This window comes from Aphidius gifuensis, linkage group LG1 (assembly GCF_014905175.1).
Source record: "Aphidius gifuensis isolate YNYX2018 linkage group LG1, ASM1490517v1, whole genome shotgun sequence".
NCBI classification, from domain to species: Eukaryota; Metazoa; Arthropoda; class Insecta; order Hymenoptera; family Braconidae; genus Aphidius; species Aphidius gifuensis.
In genome coordinates this window covers 15894627-15915485 of record NC_057788.1, presented here as the reverse complement: position 1 = coordinate 15915485, position 20859 = coordinate 15894627, and the positions used below count along the sequence as shown (strand labels likewise).

The 20859-nt window shown below is 27.9% G+C and overlaps 2 protein-coding genes across 4 annotated transcripts; one reads left to right on the top strand and one right to left on the bottom strand.

The window, feature by feature from the left end:
• Positions 1-347: 347 nt before the first annotated feature.
• On the top strand, positions 348-11125 carry LOC122849671 (T-complex protein 1 subunit epsilon). The gene is made up of 6 exons (XM_044148443.1): positions 348-370; positions 8294-8638; positions 8907-9331; positions 9432-9624; positions 9953-10222; positions 10378-11125. Exons 2-6 carry the CDS (start codon positions 8531-8533, stop codon positions 11008-11010), a joined length of 1629 nt encoding a protein of 542 aa, XP_044004378.1. The 5' UTR covers positions 348-370; positions 8294-8530; the 3' UTR covers positions 11011-11125.
• A 945-nt stretch (positions 11126-12070) lies between these two features.
• LOC122849301 (unconventional myosin-Va) lies at positions 12071-20287 on the bottom strand. Of its 3 annotated transcripts, none has more exons than XM_044147993.1 (6): positions 19752-20287; positions 14075-18226; positions 13879-13972; positions 13669-13734; positions 12349-13484; positions 12071-12271 (listed from the first exon to the last, which is right to left on the bottom strand). In XM_044147993.1, the coding sequence occupies exons 1-6, from the start codon at positions 19776-19778 to the stop codon at positions 12152-12154; spliced, it is 5595 nt and encodes a 1864-aa protein (XP_044003928.1). In that variant the 5' UTR covers positions 19779-20287; the 3' UTR covers positions 12071-12151. The 3 variants fall into 3 exon arrangements, with proteins under 3 accessions (XP_044003928.1, XP_044003943.1, XP_044003935.1); XM_044148008.1 differs by lacking the exon at positions 19752-20287 and adding an exon at positions 18383-18475; XM_044148000.1 differs by lacking the exon at positions 13669-13734 and having other exon boundaries at positions 19752-20262.
• Between the last annotated feature and the right edge of the window lie 572 nt (positions 20288-20859).

Genomic DNA, 20859 nt, shown 5'->3' with positions numbered 1-20859 from the left:
TGTATCCAAAAAAACTAGTGTGAAGTTAGCGGTTCTATGCTGAAAATGCTGCGTGCAGCATTTTTTCAACATAGTCCTCAGCGGCCATTTTCTAGTAAATTTTTAGTGAGATATAGTGACACAAGTGCTATGGCATAGAACTTGGTCGAAAAACTATGCTAGTGGCCACATGCCTTTAAAGGAATGCACCCGGTGTTGGGTAAATGGGCGATTTTTCGAGTTATTTACATTACATGTAATTTACATGTAATTTACGTAAGGAACGTAAATAATGTAAAGAACTCATACCTAGCCCTACCTGACGCCAAAGAACCTGTTGTTGTAAACAAAAAAAACATGTCAATGTCATCTAGCTTTTTTGTGAGAATTGGTGAGAATAAATACAATAATAAATAAATGAACGAACGATCAAAGATGAGTTTATAAATTATAAATAGTTCATTATAATATTATAATCAATAGCATTAACAAAAAAAATTGGTAACATGTGTGCCAAAAAAAGCGAAGTTAGTTAAAAAATAAGCATGATTTTTGCATATTAATTTTTTTAATAATTACGATTATTTAACTGAATGTGAATAAATTTATCATTTTTTTAATTAACTTGAAAATGACTTATAATACATTTTCGGCTAGTCTTATAATTAAAAAATTTTATACGACTTTGCATTAACCAAGAATTTTATATTAGTATTACACAAGAAAAAAAAAAAAATTTTTTTTGTATCAGATATTTATTAATTACATATTATATATTTATTTGGTGTTCTGTAGAAAAAGTTATAATATATATCTTCTTCCCTAGCGAAAATGCCGATTTAGTCGGTTTGTGCACTGATCTCATACAAAAACGACACAAAACCGACACACGACTATAAGAATTTCTAAGTCACAAAAATAAATAGTAAGAAGCATTTAAAAAATAAAATATTATGTCTAAAAATTTCTAAATAATATTCTCACAACACATTAGAATTTTTTTTAAATAATTTTTTTATTGAAAAAACTCAATTCTGTTTATGTATTGAAAGTGAGGTTAGCTGTCAGAATCATCTGTACACGACTGTGAGATTTTACAATTGAGGGTCCGGATGCAATAACGACCTGCTCGCTCGAAAAACGGTAGAAGTATTGTCCAATGGCTCGGACAATTCTTAATTTTCAAAGTCGTCAAAAAAAAAATTAAAAAATATAGGCATGTAGGAAAAGTTAAAAGAAAAATATATTGCTTTTATGGTTTTTTTTTTTTTTTAATTATTTTAATTGAAAAAAATTAATTAAGAAAATTATTCCATCTCTGATTTTTTTCATTTTTCAATAATAATACGAGTATATCTCTTTTGTTTGTTAATAAAAACTCTTGAAATTTTACCTATATATATATTTATTAACAAAGAATAATGAAAAAAAAAAATTTTTAGAAAATAATGATATTATTTATATATTATTTATTTAATTTGTGTCAATAGAAAACTGAATCTTCTTATCTTTGACTCAACCGTTTAGCGAAGAAATTTAAAAATTTTAATAACTTCCAGCGTAAAAAATGTTTATTTATATATGTAGAATATATTTCTAAAATTTTAAAAATTTAAATTAATAATTAAAAAAGTTATTGAGTTAACAACAATAGAGCGCGGTCACGTTTGACACGCATATCGAAGGTTCTAATATGAGTGATGGCGAGTCGCTGTTTTGTTGCGCGCGTAATAATTAATTCGACCGCGCTCTATTGCTGTTAACTCAATAACTTTTTTAATTATTAATTTAAATTTTTAAAATTTTAGAAATATATTCTACATATATAAATAAACATTTTTTACGCTGGAAGTTATTAAAATTTTCAAATTTCTTCGCTAAACGGTTGAGTCAAAGATAAGAAGATTCAATTTTCTATTGACACAAATTAAATAAATAATATAAATAAATAATATCATTATTTTCTAAAAATTTTTTTTTTATTATTCTTTGTTAATAAATATATATACTTTTAATACATAAACCGAATTGAGTTTTTTTCAATAAAAAAATTATTTAAAAAAAATTCTAATGTGTCTTAAGTTGTGAGAATATTATTTAGAAATTTTTAGACATAATATTTTATTTTTTAAATGCTTCTTACTATTTATTTTTGTGACTCAGAAATTCTTATAGTCGTGTGTCGGTTTTGTGTCGTTTTTGTATGAGATCAGTGCACAAACCGACTGTCGGATTGGTGTCGGATCGGTGTCGCCATTTTCGCTAGGGAATTTAGTTATAATCAAGAAGACTAGAAATACAGGAGGACTCACTCCCTATCTCGCCTGTATATGAAAACCGTTTTTTTTTTTTTTTTTTAAACAAAATTTATTTATTCAATTTTACATGTTACATTAGGTATTACATAATAAATTTTTAAAAGACTGTTTTAGTTTGTTACAATATGATGACTGCTGTTCTTAGAAAGAAATCGTAGTCTATTTGATTTGTGATTTTAGTTGTATTTTGTTGTATTGTTGTATTTATCTAAATTCTATGGTGTTGTAATTTGCAGAAACTGTCCGAAAAACTGCAATTTATGATCTATATCTTAAGATTATATAATTTCTAAATATTAAACTAATAAACAAAACACTTAATCTAATATATTAATGTTTTAACAATCAGTGTTGTGTTTGGTGTATTCAATACATCTTATGTTTATTCTAGTTATCACTAATACATTTGTAGTTTTTATTAATGTTAACATTGCCAATAATATTATAATTATTATATTTAGTTTGTTAAGTTTTGATTTTAGTCTTTTTGTAACCATTTATAGAATAGTTCGTGTTGTAGTAACTTATTGTTTCTGTCAGAATTTGGGATTGTTGTATCAAAAATTAGAGAGGGGTCGTTGGCTTGCAAATTAGGTTGCCAGTTAATTGCTCTTTGTATGATAGATTATTGGCACGTTGTTCTTGTCTTGTATATACCCTTTCTTATCTAAGTATGTGAATGTCTCAGGAGGAATGTAGCCGGTCGAAAGGGTTGACTCGTGGTAATCGTCCTTGTCTGAGTAAAGTGAGTATATGAATTTGTTGAGTGAGTGAGTCATTGAGCGTACAGTATGGTCTCGTGTAAGTTTGAGTGTGAATACGTCGAATCTCGGTATGTCAGCGGTGTTGTATAGTGTTGTATTATTGTAATAGTTTGTGTAATTGGACTGAGGTGTTCTGTGTAAGCCAGTACATTGTCTGAGGCATTTTCTTTCGAATAGTCGGATTTTTTCCATCGCATGGCCCTCTATGTTAAACCATATTGGGCATGCATATGCCAGAATTGGTCTTATGAATGCCATGTAGCATATCACTTTAACCCTTGTGCTCAGATGTCTGTTTCTAAACAAGTCTGAGCACAGCCTGTATGCTCTGACTGCTTTTTGTAGCTGAGTCTTAGCGTGATGTTTAAATGCTAGTGTCTCATCAATGTTTAAGCCCAGGTATTTCACAGAGTGGACGTGTGGCATTATTTTGCCTGAGCTATTATCAGCAGGATATCGCCGCAGGGTGCTAGGTTTCGGTAACGTGCGATTTCTTGTATCGCTTTTTTTTACAATGCGCACAATACAAACATACTCTGACAAACATCATGTGTATAATGCTCTATTAATGTTTGTCAGAGTATGTTTGTATTGTGCGCATTGTAAAAAAAAAGCGATACAAGTCGCGCACGTTACCGAGGTACTACTAGCGCCCCTCAATTATGCGGCGACCATATAGCGGAACGGTTTTTTGAGGCAAGTTCGTCCTCCTGTATTTCTAGTCTTCTTGGTTATATAATATATATCTTCTTTAGTAAATTATTGAAATATTTATTATCTGTTAAGCACAGAGTTTTTTTTGGGGTTTTATATTTAAGCCAAATTTTTATTTAGCTATTTAAAATATTTATATTTTTGTATTTAACGACGTTTAGTATTGTTTTTATTTAAACAACTATAAAATACATCTCAAGTACAGTCTTTCGGATTTAAAAGTCACATGTAACATTGAATTAAATCAAATAATAATTAGATCGAATAAAATTAATAATTCATAATTTTTATATTAAAATTGTTTACAATTTTAACACCCGACATTGTTTACAATTTTTTTTAAAATAACCAAAGAACAAATTCATACTAATTAGAGAATATAATAATAATAAGAATAACAACAAATAACAATAAACATCGAGAGTAATGAAAACATAAAACATATGTTTGCAAAATGGCTACGAAATACATAGTTCCAGACTCTCCACTGCGAGGCGCGCAAGTCGTGTAATTTACCATGTACAAAACAAGGTGAAAATTACAATGGGTTTCATACCTACCCAACACTCCCTAGCGGATGGCTCGACTCTCCAATGTAGCACTCAGTTGCACTCAGTCGACAGCGATTTGACAGCCATTCGACAGCATATATAAAACGTAATTCACGAGCACTGGATACTCAAAATGAGTTGGAAAAATATGAAATAAATATAAAATTATAATGAGAATAACTTAAACTGACTGAAACCTTGACTAGTACATGTATTTAATATTAAATAAGAGATTAAATTATACACGGTAGAGAGGTTAGATTGCGTGATTCGCATTTCTACTGGAGTCAGAAAGCTGTCGAGCCTCAGACCATTCATCGGTAATTGACTCGGTCATTATTACCGAGATATTTTGTCACTAAATCGACAGGCTTTCGACACCGAATTGAGAGCTGTCTAATTTATTCATTTTTCATTGTTTTAAATTGTTTAAATAGTATAATGGACTTTATTAATGATAAATTTTTATTTTTTTTATAAAAAAATTGATGAAAAATATAAAAAAACTTGTAAAAATTTAAAAAAAAAAAATTTTTTTTTGTTTATAATTTTTAAATTAATTGTTAATAACAATTGCATGTAAAAAACATGATAAAACAGTATAATTAAGCATTTGAAGTATAAACAATCGCCAAAATAATTTTTTTTCAATTTTATATCACTATATGCCAGTTGACTCTGTCTCGACACCGATTTGATCGCGTTTCGACAGCATTTCGACCGCCTTTCGACATAATATGACATAATCTGACATCTTCTGTCATTATTACTTTTCAGAATTTGTCGGAAAATGCCGGAATTTTTAAGGTTATTTGGACTTCCGACAAATTCCGACAAATTCTTACAAGATTTTTTTTGGGGATTATGCCATATTATGTCATATTATGACATAATGCGCCATTTTTTAACGTCAATTTATAGCATTTTATGCCATAATATGACATAATCCGCCAACTTTTTATAGCAATTTATGGCACATTATGTCATAATATGGCATAATCCGCCGCAACTTTTTATGGCATTCATGGCATCTGGCGAATTTTTGATATTTATTAAACATAACTATTTACGTATTATTCATTTTTACTTCTTTCAAACAATTACGGGAAACATTGATTATTTAAATTTTTGTATTATTATATCGTCATATTTTTTGGATATGAATATGATGGATCCATATCGTATATATAAGAACTAGTTGTGAGATGACCACATGCGAGAAACTTCAAAAAGCAATGTACAAGAAGAAATGTAAAAAAAATGGTATCACTCAAAAAATTTCTAGCGTAATAATTTAATAACAAAGTCACATAATTAAAACAACGACGTGACCGAGAAGAAAATATTATTTACTAAAAAAACTATTATCAAAATGATTTTGCCATTACAAACTTTTTAGATGTCAGAATATGGCATTTTCTGGCAAATGAAGTTTGTCAGAATATGCCATATTTTGACATATTCTGACATATTCTTACATGATTTTTGGATGCCAGAATATGCCATTTTCTGACAAATGAATTTTGTCAGAATATGTCAGAATATACCATTTTCTGGCAAATGAATTTTTGTCATATTATGTCAGATTATGTCATATTATGCCATATTATGACATAATCCGCCAAATTATTTTCACCAGGGTAAGGAAATAAGATTGCCAAAGAATTATGTTTCAAGGAAATAATGTTGCTTAAAATATAATTCTTTGGCAACCTTAATTCCTTAGCTACATCTTTTCTTTAGCTACTGCTTTTCCTTGAACATTTTTATTTATTTCAAATAAAATTACATGTCTATTATTTATTTGATAAATAAAACTGTCCAAGGAAAAGCAGTAGCTAAGGAAAAGATGTAGCTAAGGAATTACAGTTGCCAAAAAAATTCTGTTTCAAGCAACATTACTTTCTTAAAACATAATTGTTTGGCAACATTAATTTCCGAGCTACATCTTTTCTTAGCCACTGCTTCTCCTTGATATCTTATATATTTATTTAACAAATAAAATACATATGTACCAACATATATCGAGCAATGACAGCTTATTGTCGAGTCGACAGTCGGTAAGAATGTTCAAAACTGGCGTCTCAGGTATCTTACAGTTTCTCACAGTATCTTACAGTATCTTACTGTAAGTGTAAGAAACCTCAAAAATCGACCATTTACCCATCACTGCTTCGGTGTCAAAATTTAACATACTTTCACTTTAAGGGATTACCTCGGCCAGTCACTAATAATGAGAATGCTTTGAAATTTTTACAGTAGATTCTTAAAATACTGATACATTTGATGTAATTTTTTGGTAATTGTTTGGAAGCTCGTTATTTTTTTATTAATTTTCAAAGTTGACAACTTTTAACATGGGCTCTTATGGAGAATACGATTTTTGTCAAAAAAAAGTCCATTCAAATACCGATATCTTTAATCGAAATAATGACATCGTGAAAAAAAAACTATTGGGTTATGGAGTGAGACAAAACAAAACGTATGGAAAAAAAATTAAAGAGGTTTGGAGCTTAGTTTTTTTATAATGAATAATTAAAGTATGAAAAAATTCATCTAATCGAGCAGTATATGGGGACGTTCCAAAAATCACTCGGAAACTCGGAAGGTCACGATTGTGATCATAGAAAATTTTAGATATTTTGTTGTGGTAGACATGATTTTTTGTTCATGTATTTTTATAGGCACAAAACAATAAATTATTATTGTTTAATTATTAATAATAATTATAAAAAATACTTTTCACAACTGTAATAAGTAACAAAAGTAAATGGCATATGCAATATGGCTGTTTTTGTTGCTTACAATATCTACAGTAACCTCTAGTTACTTTTAAGTTTATTTTATCTCTATATTTTTTCATCTACTGCGCCGGTCCGGGTTTCCGACCGATTTTTGGAACGTCCCCCTGATGACGTCTACTATATTCTAATGTACGCTTGGCAACACCGAATAGTGATCCGCCATGTTGTGGCGCGTAGGTTTAAAAACGCCAGTAATAAATCCCACATTGATACACACATACTGCCACAGCAGCTATATCATACACTAACACAATCGCATTCTCAGTACAACCAACTGTTTTTTTTTTTTGCGGTGTTTCACGATTTACACATTTTTTTTAACTATTGAATAAATGTTTAAAAGAATAAAAAGTTGATCAATTATATTTCAGGGATTAATAATATTAGGTTATTAAACAATAATTATTTCAAAAAACTATTGTTTTATCGAAAAAAAAAAAAAAAAAATTCATCTTTTTGAGGTTGGCAATGGCTCTCGGACCAATGTATTAAACATAGGCTTTCTCCCCTCTCCTATACCCCAAAATTTGGCCGAGGTAATCCCTTAAGGTACAACCAGGGCAAAATGAGAGACATCTGGCGGATGTTTGCTAAAAACATTATATATTCATGAGTGCGAAAAGGACGAAAGATTAGAAAGAGAATACTGTTTCTCACTTCCACTCAAGTATTTAGACAAAGACAAAAATTTATTATCCTCTATTAATTAAAATTGAATATTAAAACCTATATTAAATTTGGGTGATGATTTTTCGTCTTTTTTTCGAGTTTTATCCTTTAGTTTTTGGTAAATATGGCATTATTTTTTCAAGTATTTCGATGGGGTATTATGAAAAGCTGAACATCATTTTCCATAAGAGCCTATGTTTAACCTCAAAAAAAGGACCACCTTTAACAGTTAATTAATCAAAAAAACATCTTATAACAAAAAAACTGATTAAAGAAAAAGGCGTATCGTTATTTTAATTATCTACTCTATAAAATTCGTGAAATCGTCATTATTTTTAATTTTCCCTGGTTGTACCTTAACACAATTTTAGTGATATTTAAGTAGCTTTGTAAGTTTATATGAGATGAAGAAAACTTTTTGCAGTTTTCTACAGTAACTTACAAGTAAATTACTATAATTTCTAAGTAACTCGAAATTCGCTCGTTTCGCACAGCTCTGCAGGCTGAAACCCACTGAAACCAGAGAGAAGTCTTCTCTCTGCTGAAACTCTGAACTCACCAGTCTCACCATTCGGCACTAGTCTCGAGCCCTTGTGTGCCTTGTCGCTTCAGCCGCTTGTCGTACACACCTAAGATGGTGGTCTAATAGTCTTTGGAAGCATAGTTTGAACTGTCTTATTAATTTCTTTTAAATCATTTTTTTCGGATTGTTGTAATCAAAAAAATTTACTATGAATCCGATGTCAGGATCATTTCATTGCGACGAGTACGGAAGACCGTTTATTATACTTCGGGATCAAGAAAATCAAAAACGCCTAACCGGCACTGATGCAATTAAGGTTAGTCCGAATTTTGACATCTTTTTCATATTTTGAGTACAATTTAAGTCATAGCATTAACTTTGACATTTCTATACGCATATGACGATATTGGAATGCATAAAATCCATAAAACATTAAGTATGACTATCGTTCATCATCTTTATATGCCCATAAATGGTCATCCGTGACTCCAATGATAAATGGATATGAGACTTTTTTTTTTTAATTTTAAATTAAGTAATTGAAATATTTGAAAACTTTCATAATTATTATGTTATAATAACAGTCACACATCGCTGCTGCAAAAAGTGTCGCCAACACTCTCCGAACATCTTTGGGACCAAAAGGCCTTGATAAGTTAATGGTTAGTCCAGATGGTGATGTCACAGTTACCAACGATGGAGCAACAATACTACAGAAAATGGATGTTGATCATGAAATTGCTAAACTGATGGTCCAACTGTCGCAATCTCAAGATGATGAAATTGGTGATGGTACAACTGGTGTCGTTGTTTTGGCTGGTGCCTTGTTGGAACAAGCTGAAAGACTCTTAGACAAAGGCATTCACCCTATTAGAATAGCTGATGGTTTTGAATTGGCTGCACAATGTGCCACCAAACATCTTAATAGCATTGCTGAAGGTTTTCCAATTGATCGTAACAATGTTGAGCCACTCATTAAAACTGCCATGACTACTCTTGGCTCAAAAATGTAAGATAACTATTTTGTGCTTTTGTAGATACTATTTTGTGCTTGACAGAAATATTTAAGTATTCAATAATTCAATTGTTTTAAAATATTTATTTTTCAGCATCAACAAATGTCACAGACAAATGGCTGAAATTGCAGTTAATGCAGTTATGGCTGTTGCTGATCTTGAAAAACGTGATGTTAACTTTGAGTTAATCAAACTTGAATGCAAAGTTGGTGGTCGCTTGGAGGACACTATGCTAGTTCGTGGTGTTATCGTTGACAAAGATTTTAGTCATCCTCAAATGCCCAAGGTAACTTGAATATATCATATAAACATTTGGTCTGAGAGTAAGACGTTGGCTTGTCGGTCTTCAAGTCGACAGTTCAAATCCGCCTGTGGACCATATGTGTATACCAAAAATAATGCGAGGAGAATTCCAGATGTATCTTTCAATATACTTTCTGTCCAGACACCTTGCAAAATCAATACACAATAGTGATTCGACAACGTTTAATTTGTATTGAAATAATTAAATACTCAAATCGCTATTGTAACATTTTTTTTTTTTTAATTTTATTAAATTATAATCAATCTAGAAAACAACTTTGTATATTTAATTTTTGTTTAAAATTTTTCAGAAACTTCGTGATGTTAAATTGGCAATTCTTACTTGTCCATTTGAACCACCAAAGCCAAAAACCAAACATAAGTTGGATGTAACATCAGTTGAAGATTACAAAAAACTTCGTGAATACGAACGTGAAAAGTTTACCGAAATGGTAGACAGAGTAAAAGCTGCTGGAGCAACATTGGCTATTTGCCAGTGGGGCTTTGATGATGAAGCTAATCATCTTTTACTTCAAAAAGAATTACCAGCAGTCAGATGGGTTGGTGGACCCGAAATTGAGGTAATTTTTTTTTTTTTTTTTCTTTTATAAGTAATAGATAAAATTTTTTTAACAAATAATTGAATGAGAAACAAAAATGAAATATTAGTTTTAGTGTTTATTTCACATGATTTCTTAGCTACATCATGATAATTTAATATTGATTAAAATTTTAGTTGATTGCCATTGCAACTGGAGGAAGAATTGTTCCAAGATTTGAAGAATTAACACCTGATAAACTTGGACATGCTGGTATTGTTAGAGAGTTGACATTTGGTACCACCAAAGATCGCATGTTAGTCATCGAAGAATGTAAAAATTCAAGAGCAGTTACAATATTTATTCGTGGTGGTAATCAAATGATTGTTGCTGAAGCAAAACGTTCAATTCATGATGCACTTTGTGCTGTCAGAAATCTTGTTACTGATGAACGTATTGTTTATGGTGGTGGTGCTTCTGAAATATCATGTGCACTTGCATGTTCAGCACATGCAAATAGCATTAGCTCATTAGAACAGTATGCATTCCGTGCCTTTTCTGATGCACTTGAAGCAATTCCAATGGCCCTTGCTGAAAATGCTGGTCTATCTTCAGTTGATAGTCTTGCACAAGCAAAAGCAGCCCAACTTGCAACAAAAAATCCAGCAATTGGTATTGATTGTATGAATTGTGGAACAAGTGACATGAAAGTTCAAAATGTCATTGAATCACTAAAGAGCAAAACTCAACAAATATTATTGGCTACTCAGCTAGTTAAAATGATTCTCAAAATTGACGATGTTCGTTCACCAGCTGATCGTTATGAATAATTGTTCTTTTTTTTTTTTTTTTTTTAATTGCATTTTAGCAACTTCTTATTACTCAATAAGTTTAACTGGTTATTTTTTTTTCTTCTAATCAACTTACTGTAATTGACTATTTTATTATTACTTAACAATAATTAATAAAAAAACAATTGTCAAAAAAATATTTGTAAGATTTAATAAATAATTGTATTCATTTAAAAAAAAATGTTTTTCATTCATTTGTATTTTTATCCTTGTATTTGTTTTTATTTTATTTTGTCTTTAATATACGTTACATTTTTTTTTTTCTTTTTAAACGTCATTTTTATTTAAGAGAATATTATTATGCTCAATGAAATCTAACAATTTTTAAGTAAAATATATTAACTAATTAAATGCATCAATAAAATCAATCACAGATTGATATTTTAATTTAAAATAAAATTTGTACAATTTTTCTACATTATTAAATGGCACAAAGTCTACATGATATATTATTTTATTTTTTTTTCTAATATGTTGAATAAATAACAGAAGCTTTTTTGTATACATAAATTTTGTTTAATATATTTTAACAGAATTATAATTATTTAATAACTTGCATAAAATAATTTGACCCAATCGATACAAACTTTTGTAACAAAATATTTACTATTTTTTTATTTTCTTGATGGGTATATAACGTAATCAACATTCAGTTAACAGTTTTTTTTCCTAAAAGATCATTTATGTATTATTATATATTTTTTATTTAATTAGGCGATGATATTAATTTTTAGCAATTATTCTTTTTTTTTTAATTTCCAGGAATATCACAAAAAATAAAATGCATAAAAATTCTTTACCTCAAAAAATTAGGAATGGCAAGCTAACTAACAGCTGTATTATTAAATTATGGAATTGATCATGTCCAATAGATCCTACTATACATATTCTTTTAAGTCATACATTTAAAACAAATTTGAATGTAAACAAGTACTCATGCCATGATTTTAAGTACAGAATAAATTATAGAAAAAATAAATTAATAAATTTGTACATGATTAATAAAACTATAAATGTGCAATGTATTTTATTCATTTGCACTATGAAATAATCAGTAGATATATTTTTTTTATATTACTGTTTTTTTTTTTTTGCAATAATTGCAATATTAAGTTGAAACTTAAACCTTTTTGAGCATAGGTAGATGTAGAACTTCTGGTATTTCAATGTCTTCCAGGCGTATGTTCGATGGATTAAATGGAAATCGAATCGGATAAGAATATTTCAGATCCATAAGTAGCTAAAAATAAAGTAAAATAAAAAAATATAATTAATGAAAAATAATATAAATTAATCAATAAAAAAATATAATTTTACCTGATCATTATTTTCCTGCCGTTGGTCTAATTTAGCTTGTACTTTTTTAATAAAACTAACTGGCACTCTTGTTTCAAAATCATCAGCTGGTGTATATAAATTTAATATTTTAATAATTTGATTAGCACTTAATTTATTGCACATTTCACAAACTGAATTAACATCTTCATCAGTTTTTCTTGCTTGTAATAATTGAGCAGCTTGAATAATTGGCTGTAATGCTTCAGCAGCCGGTGATAAATTCTGATTTCTAGCCCATTGTTCTAAATGACTTAAATTATATCTTATTTGCATACCCTTTGTCCAATGACACAATTCATTTCTTAATAATAAATTATTAAGTGCACCAGCACACATAAAATAAAATAATTGTTTAAATAACTGCATTATTATTTCAGGATCAACACCATGATATAATACGGTTTTATGAACAGCAAATAATTCATCTAATAATTTATCCATTTTTTGTTGTGTTGATTCTGGCTCTTCACCCATTGATGATGATCTTGGTCTACCAGGTTTATTTGAATTTAATCCAGTTATTTCTTCATGTTCTAGTATTGCTGGTACTGTTAATGCTTGTATTCTTTCTTTCAAAATTGTCATAATATTACTATTAAATATCCAAAGTGCAACATTACTAAGAACAACACGATATTCACTCAAATCAAAATTACGTAAACACTGTTCATTTTGTCGTGGTGTATTTTCAATTTGAAATGGTTTATCACCAGAATATTGTTTCATATTATGAAGTAGTTTAAGTGTATTACTTAACCAAAGTACAGCTGAATCAAAATCACCACTACGTTTTTTTAATACACGTTTTACAGCATTTAAATATGATGTTAATAAACCACGTACTTTTTCATCATCATTAATACAATCTGTATGACGTATACACATGAATATAATGTACGCTGGTAAACCTGGTAATAATGTTACTGCTATTTTTGGATTTAAATCAACAACAAGATTACGTATGATTGCTGTTATATGTTCTTTTTTGAATTCAAACATTCCTTCGTATTCACGTTCTTTTTTTCTTATTGCTGGCATTATAGTACCATTTATTGTTGATGATGATTGAGCTGAATTGTCCGATTGATTTGATGGTGCATCTGAGCTATCTGGTACTGTTGAAAAAAAAAACACATTTTGTTTTAATAAAAATATTTTTGATACTAATTGAGCCAAATGAACAATTTTAAGTAACTAATAAATAAAATATAAAAAAGCTAATGATTCATGATATGATTGATTTTCTGGATGTCTGGTTTTGTAGTCAAGTGTAATCAGAGATAACACTTTTAGACTCACCGGCACCAGTTATCATAAATAGACGTGGTTTTGGTTCAGGGATATCCCTCGTTTCATTATCCTCATCTTTTTGAATGCAAAAATTTGATAAAAGATTATAGTAATAAAAATTAACCAATATTAATTTTTTATTAAAAAGTGTCCCAATAAATATTAAAAAATTCAACTAAAATATATTTTTTATATAAATAATAATTAAAAAATACTTACGGCCGGCATCACGAAGACGTTTTGCAAGTATTCGACATCGTTTTTTGAGCTTTTGATTTTCTTCAAAAACTTTGTCAAATCTCTCTTGAAGTTCCTGAGAAAAAGAAAAAAAAAAAAAAAACAATGATTATAAATATATACTAAAAGTATTTTATTGCATTTTTTTTTTTGTTTGTTAAATAAATACAAAACTTACCAAATTTTCAGATGTTAATCTAGCAACTTCATGCTGTAAAAATGCCTCAGTTTGTGTTTGTGGTGTTTGACTCAAATTAACACTTAATAATTTTTGTTGTTTTTGTATTTCATCTTGAAGTCTATCAATTTCATCACGCCATTCATTTCTCTGATCTCTCCAGCCTTTTTCTTTACTTTGTAATTCATCTTCAAGTTGTCGATTAATTTTTTTTTGTGCTTCAAAAGCAAGTATTAATTCACCATCTTCATTGACAATATCAACATCTCTACCATAATTTGAACCAAGATTTTTCATTCTTTTTGTATTATCAGCAAGTACACTATGAAGTTGTATACATTCTTCACGTCTTCTTTCCAGTTCTTCTTGTAATGCTTCAAATTGTTCCATTAAATTTTGTTGTACCGTTGATGTATCAGCTTCAGTAACAGTTTTTCTCAGTGCATTTAAATTATTTTTCAATTGTGAATTTTCCATTTCAAGTTCTTGAAGTCTGAATGCATCTTGTGTTCTTAATAAATCTTCTGGATAATCTTTTTCAAGATCTTCAACCATTCTTACAAGTCGACCATTAGCACTTTCAACATCTTTTAATTTTTGTTGAAGTTTTAATACAAGTCCAATGTCAATTGATGCTTGTCGAATATTTTCATTTGTACTATTTATATCTTGAGGTAATTTTGTTGTTTGTCCATCAATTTCGGGAGGACTTTCTGATCTTCTTTGATTCCAATCAATTGTTTCAACTCGTGAATATGCTGTTGATGATGACAATGTTGATCTTACTGAACCATAACCAAAATCAATATTTTGATCATCACCTGCTTGTTGTGATGTACCAGTACTTGATGCATTTGATAATGATCTTGCATGACCTGGTACATGTAATGCAAGTTTACGTTCTAATATTTCAGCATGTTCTTCTAGCTCCTGATAATCTTTTAATAGTTTTTGATAAGCACCACGATCCTGATCTTGATCAAGTAATAATAAATCTTTTTCTTGTTCAAGACGTGTTTTTAAATTTTCTTCAGCACCTTTTTGATTTGTACTAACTTTTTCATTTGCAATTGATAATTCTCTCTTAAGTTTTTCAGTTTCTTCAAATAGTTTTTTATACTCATTATCTTTATTTTGTTTTAATTTTTCATTTTCATTTAATAAATCCATTTTTTCATCTTGTTCTTTTTTTATTATGTCTTCCATTTTTAATAATTCAATATCTTTTAATTTTAATATATTTATTAATTTTTTATTTTCCATTTCATATGTTTTCATATTATCTAATTTTAATTTTAAATCAATATTTTCATTTTGTACAATTTTTAATGCATTATTTTCTTTATTTATTTCAGTTATTTTTTGTTGCATTGATATTATTTTCATTTCAAGACCTTTATTAAGTGATTTAACATGTTCAACACTTTTTGCTTCTTTTTTTAAATTTTTAAATATTTTTTTAGCTAAATATTTTCTTACAGTACACTGTACAATAATTATATTTTTAATTTTTTGCTGACAAGCACGTCTAACTAAATATCCACGTACAAAACGTTGAACAGTCAATGCTGCTGCATTATCTTTAAGTACTTCATAATTTTTACGTGCTAAATAACCACGTGAATATCTTTGAAGTCCAATTATTGTTTTTTTAATATTTATATATTTTCTTTTAACTAGCCATCCACGTATGAATTTTTGTATTTTAATTGCAGCACGTTCATGGCGTATTTTATTTGCTTTTTTACGAGCTAAACAACCTCTTAAATGTCGTTGTAATCCAAGTATTGATTTTTTAATTGATATATAACGATTTTTATATATCCATCCACGTATCATTTTTTGTATCATCATACATGCATCACGTTGTTTTTCACCTCTTAATTTTTCTAAATAAGCAACTTGTCCAGCACGAAATAATACTTTTGTTTTACCAAATTTAAATTTATCTTCATTTTTAATATAAATTGATAATATTATACGACATGTTTCACGTAAATTATCACGTTGAATTTTTTTAAATGGACACAAACAACGATAACGTTGAAAAAATTCAAAATATGTTCTTTGAGTTGGAAAACCAGCAGCTGATATACGAATTGTTTCTAATACTCCACATGCACGTAATTGTTGCATTGCACGTATTGGATTATATTCAAATGCTTCTTTTGTATCATTTGGTTTAATACAACGTACATAATGTGGTGTTGTTGCATTTAATGTTGACATTAATGCATTTAATGAATCACGAAATTGTGAACCAACAGTTTTTTTATTTTGTTTTGGCATTGTCAATGATTGTTGTATTGGTTTTTGTGCTGATATTTTAATTTTAGATTGATTTGGTACAGTTAATTTTGGTAAACAATCAGTAAATAATTGACGCAATAATTTATTATCACTTGTACGTAATATATCAATTTGTTCTTCAATAACAGTATCACGATTTTTATCTAAAAAACCATATGTTTCATATTCAACAAGATCAGCAAAATGATGAATTAAAAATGAATTTGTTCCAAATCTTGGTTTATCAAAATGTTTTGATTTATTACATTTAATATATAATTTTTCAGTCCATGATTCATCTGATCCTCTTGGCATACGACATTCTTCATCAAGTAAATCTAATATACCTAATTTTGTTTCAATTAAATCAATACATGGTTGATTATCATAAAAATCAATAAATGTCCATTCAATTTCTTCTTTTAAATATTCTTCTTGTTCAAGTTTAAATACATGCTGATTAAATTGTTGTTGTAATTTTTCATTAGCATAATTTATACAAAATTGTTCAAATGAATTTTTTTCAAATGTTTCAAAACCATATATATCTAATACACCAATGAATGAACCATATTTATTTTTACTTTTTAATGATTCATTAATACCATATACAATAAAATTAAATAATTCAGAATAAATATGTTTAGCTAATGCATCACGTGCACCAATTGCTTGTTCAACATTCATTGGTTTTAATATTTCATCTTTCATTGATACAATTTTTCTATGACACAGCCATTTTTTCATTTCTAATATATCAATACCAATTAAATTTGATAATATATTTAAACTTTTATCATTTTTATCAATAAAACAACCATCTGTATCTTGATTATTATTTTGATTATTTTGTTCAATAATATTAATATTACCAATATGTAATATTGCAGCAAGAATTTTAAATACTTCATCTTGTTGTTTTTCATCAAATCCAAGACGTCCAAGTGCAGCAACTGTATCTTGAAATGTTAATGAATCATCAAGACGATCAATATAATAATTATTACCTTGATTTAAATAATTAAAATTCATTCCATCATTAATTTGTAATATTGATAAACGATCTTTCATTGTTTTTGTTTTATTTACCGCTTCACATAATTGATAAAATATATGATAATTTCTTTCATCATTCGCTTGAAATACAACACGTGATTTTTCTAATAAATATGTTCTAATACTTGCACCAATAATATTATATTTATTATTAAAATGTATTTCAATAAATTTACCAAATCTTGATGAATTATCATTACGTGTAGTTTTAGCATTACCAAATGCTTCCATAAGTGGTGATGATGCTAATACTTTTTTTTCGATTTGTGTCTCAGTTGATGAACCACCAACAGTTGCAAAATAACGCATTGCATATTTTGCTGATACTGTTTTACCAGCTCCTGATTCACCAGATACAATAATACTTTGATTATGTGATTCTCTTTCAAGTTTAGTATATGCCTCTTCAGCAACAGCAAATATATGTGGTTCCAAATCACCCATTGCCTGTCCTCTGTATGCCCAAATTGTATCATTACCATATATTGGTAATTCATTGTAGGGATTAAACGCAACCAAAACAATACCGCAATAAGTATATATCGAATGACGTTGAAATCTTATTTGTAAATTATAAAGTACAGCTGGTTCATGAAGAAATGATAATGATGTTAAATTATTTTCACCAATAAGAATATCGGGATTTCTCAAAGGTGGAAGATCATTGTCGGTTTTTATTTCAATACAATCAACTTTATTTGATTCTTCTCGGCAAAATTTTAAAGTACCATTACTTGATTGATAATCTTCAACAAGAACAGCACCTTCCCAAATTTTTTCTGGATGTTGAATCCATACTCTACCACCCTGAAATGGAAACAAATTGTTTTATTATTTTTATATTTATTTATACATCGATTTTAATCTAATAAAATTTCATTATTTATTTTAATTTATTTATCTAGTAATCAGTTTTATTTTCATTATGAAGAAAAAAAAAAAATAAATAATTTTCAAACATACATATATAATATATACAGAAAATAAAAATTACGATTAAATGGATAACAAGATTTGTACATATTTGAACCATTCACATTGGCGTCTGATGGTTGATTCTGAATCCTTAACGGTACATTCAGATATAATATAAGTGAAATAAAAAAAAAACAACAAAGAAAGAAAAAAAAATAAAAATAAATGAAAGGTATATAAAGTTCCGCATTCATGTCGCGCAACAAAATTTAGAGCATGGGAAAATTTTGTTCCAATAAAATCAACTATTATTACTATTTTATAATTTTATATTTTTTATAAATCCGTTTTATATTTTTCAAGAAAAAACATTATAATTAAAAATCATCAATATAATAAAATTAAATCATAATGATTTTGTGGTCTAATGAAAATATTCGTTGCGGTATTTAAGTAGTACATCAACTGTGAAAATTTCTTTATTTATTATTATTTCTTATTTAATAGCCTGTCTGATCTGCTGGATAATAATTGTTGCAATGAATTCACAAGTATAATAATATTATTATTATTATTATTCGTGGCTTATCATACTTTTTCCAGTGACGACTGTTTCTTATCAGCAAAAATTTTTTTTTTTTCAACATGATAATGTTGTAATAAAAAAAAAAAAAAAACTACATGAATAATAAATGATTGTTTGTTTTTTTTTTTTTTTTTATACAAATATCAGCAAAAAAATATTGAGGAAGTACAGCCGCCCACTGGAGTATTTATTTTCATGATATCTTATCATGACTTACTAGCTGACAATTCATCAGTTGAAAATAAATTTAAATAATAAAATTAATATTGGAAAAAAATATATTTAAAATTTTTAAAAACTTGGTAGGTATTAATATCAATTATTTAAATCCTTAACTTTAAATGAAAAAATAAAATAAATAAATATAAGTTATGACGTATGTGATAATCAGTTGTGTAAAGAAGCCTCAAAAAAAAAACACACATAAACAGTCTAACAAAAAAAAAATTGCTAATACATAATTCATTTAGATTTTTGTTAAAAAAAAATTTTTATTATATTAATTTATTAAAACAATTTTAATCTAGGCAAATATCAACACAATAGTAAATGTAATAGGAAATTAAATAAAAAAGTTTTATTTACATTTTTATTGACATAAATATGATTCAGTATGAAATTGATTTTTTATACCAGAATAAAAGTGCAACTTTTTTTTAACAATAATTATAACAAAATTTATTATGTTAATAGTGATAAATAAAAAATGTTTATAGGTATCATTAATACCTACATTAAATAACATTTGGATAATTTAAAAAATTTAATAAACAGTTTAATAACACTATGTGTTCTGAAAAAAAATAAATTTAGGTCACTGAGATTATTTACCTTAACGTACAGCTCCCTTGTAGTCATCTTTATTACTTTATATTTCGCGTATCCAGATTAACGAAAAGAAAGTAATTGAATAATAATAAAAATCACGTAACCACTGAGAAATTAAATCATTTTCACACGTAAAATAGACATAATAAAGCCGGTATATCAACTTCTTTTCTTTTATTTATTATGTATCTCGTTTCAATGTACAATAACAAAAAAAAATTTAAAAAAAAACACAATATGTTTGACTCAATAAATATATAGACTTAATCAGACTTATGATATTAATTTGTTGGAGAACAATTATTTACATTTTACATGACGCAGTATTGAATATGTTTTGGTAGGTCAAGGGTTGATTTGTTATTCTGATTATTACATATATGTTGGTGGATGGAGTTTTGGAAGAATGTAAAGGTCTGGAATTTTATATTTTTTTATGTACACTGAGTTGACGATACACTCCACGACACACACAACTGTTCAGACGTCAGCGGTCAGAGGTACTCCAGACAGCTGTTTTATTTGAGCAGAGGTGGAATGAGGTGGAAAAGAGAGCAAGAAAAAGCTGGCGATCTGCAGCCCCTCTACTGTGACGTTTTTGAGTCACAATTGATTAGCTGATAAATGGCGCCAAGAATCTCCATTTATTCAAATAAGTTTAGGAATGGTTGACTTGTATTCCTGAATCTAAAAACAGCGAGCAAGATTAATATTTTATATTAACATAAATATAATATTATTAATATTCTTATAGTTTTTTTTAACATCAGTAAAGTGTTTGTTTTTTTTTTATTTATTTATTTAATTAAAATTTATAGTAACACTTTCAGGTATTGAAATAATTAATTGAAGTTTAGAGAATTTAGGAAAAGACTGTACGCATTCGTATTCACAGGGCAAATTTTATACAATTTAAGGCTTTTTTTTGCGATTGATGGCGCTTGTCAAATTTTTTTTTATATAGATTTTTTTTACTCGGTTATCTTTTAAGTAATCATATTAAAGATTATCTACAAAATGAAGAATGTTATATTAAAGAATATATTGCGTGTTGTTAACACAACAAAAATCGCATGTACTATAGTATACAAAGCATATTTGTATACTAAAT

What these genes read in the sequence shown, in the direction of transcription:
- LOC122849671 (XM_044148443.1), top strand. Translation starts at nt 8,531, where the DNA reads ATGAATCCGATGTCAGGATCATTTCATTGCGACGAGTACGGAAGACCG. An exon ending in CCGGCACTGATGCAATTAAG is followed by an intron (nt 8,639 to 8,906) that starts GTTAGTCCGAAT and finishes TTATAATAACAG; the next exon opens with TCACACATCGCTGCTGCAAA. An exon ending in GTCATCCTCAAATGCCCAAG is followed by an intron (nt 9,625 to 9,952) that starts GTAACTTGAATA and finishes AAAATTTTTCAG; the next exon opens with AAACTTCGTGATGTTAAATT.
- LOC122849301 (XM_044147993.1), bottom strand. Translation starts at nt 19,778, where the DNA reads ATGACTACAAGGGAGCTGTACGTTAAG. An exon ending in CAAGGGAGCTGTACGTTAAG is followed by an intron (nt 18,227 to 19,751) that starts GTAAATAATCTC and finishes TTTCCATTTCAG; the next exon opens with GGTGGTAGAGTATGGATTCA. An exon ending in ACGTCTTCGTGATGCCGGCC is followed by an intron (nt 13,735 to 13,878) that starts GTAAGTATTTTT and finishes GCATTCAAAAAG; the next exon opens with ATGAGGATAATGAAACGAGG.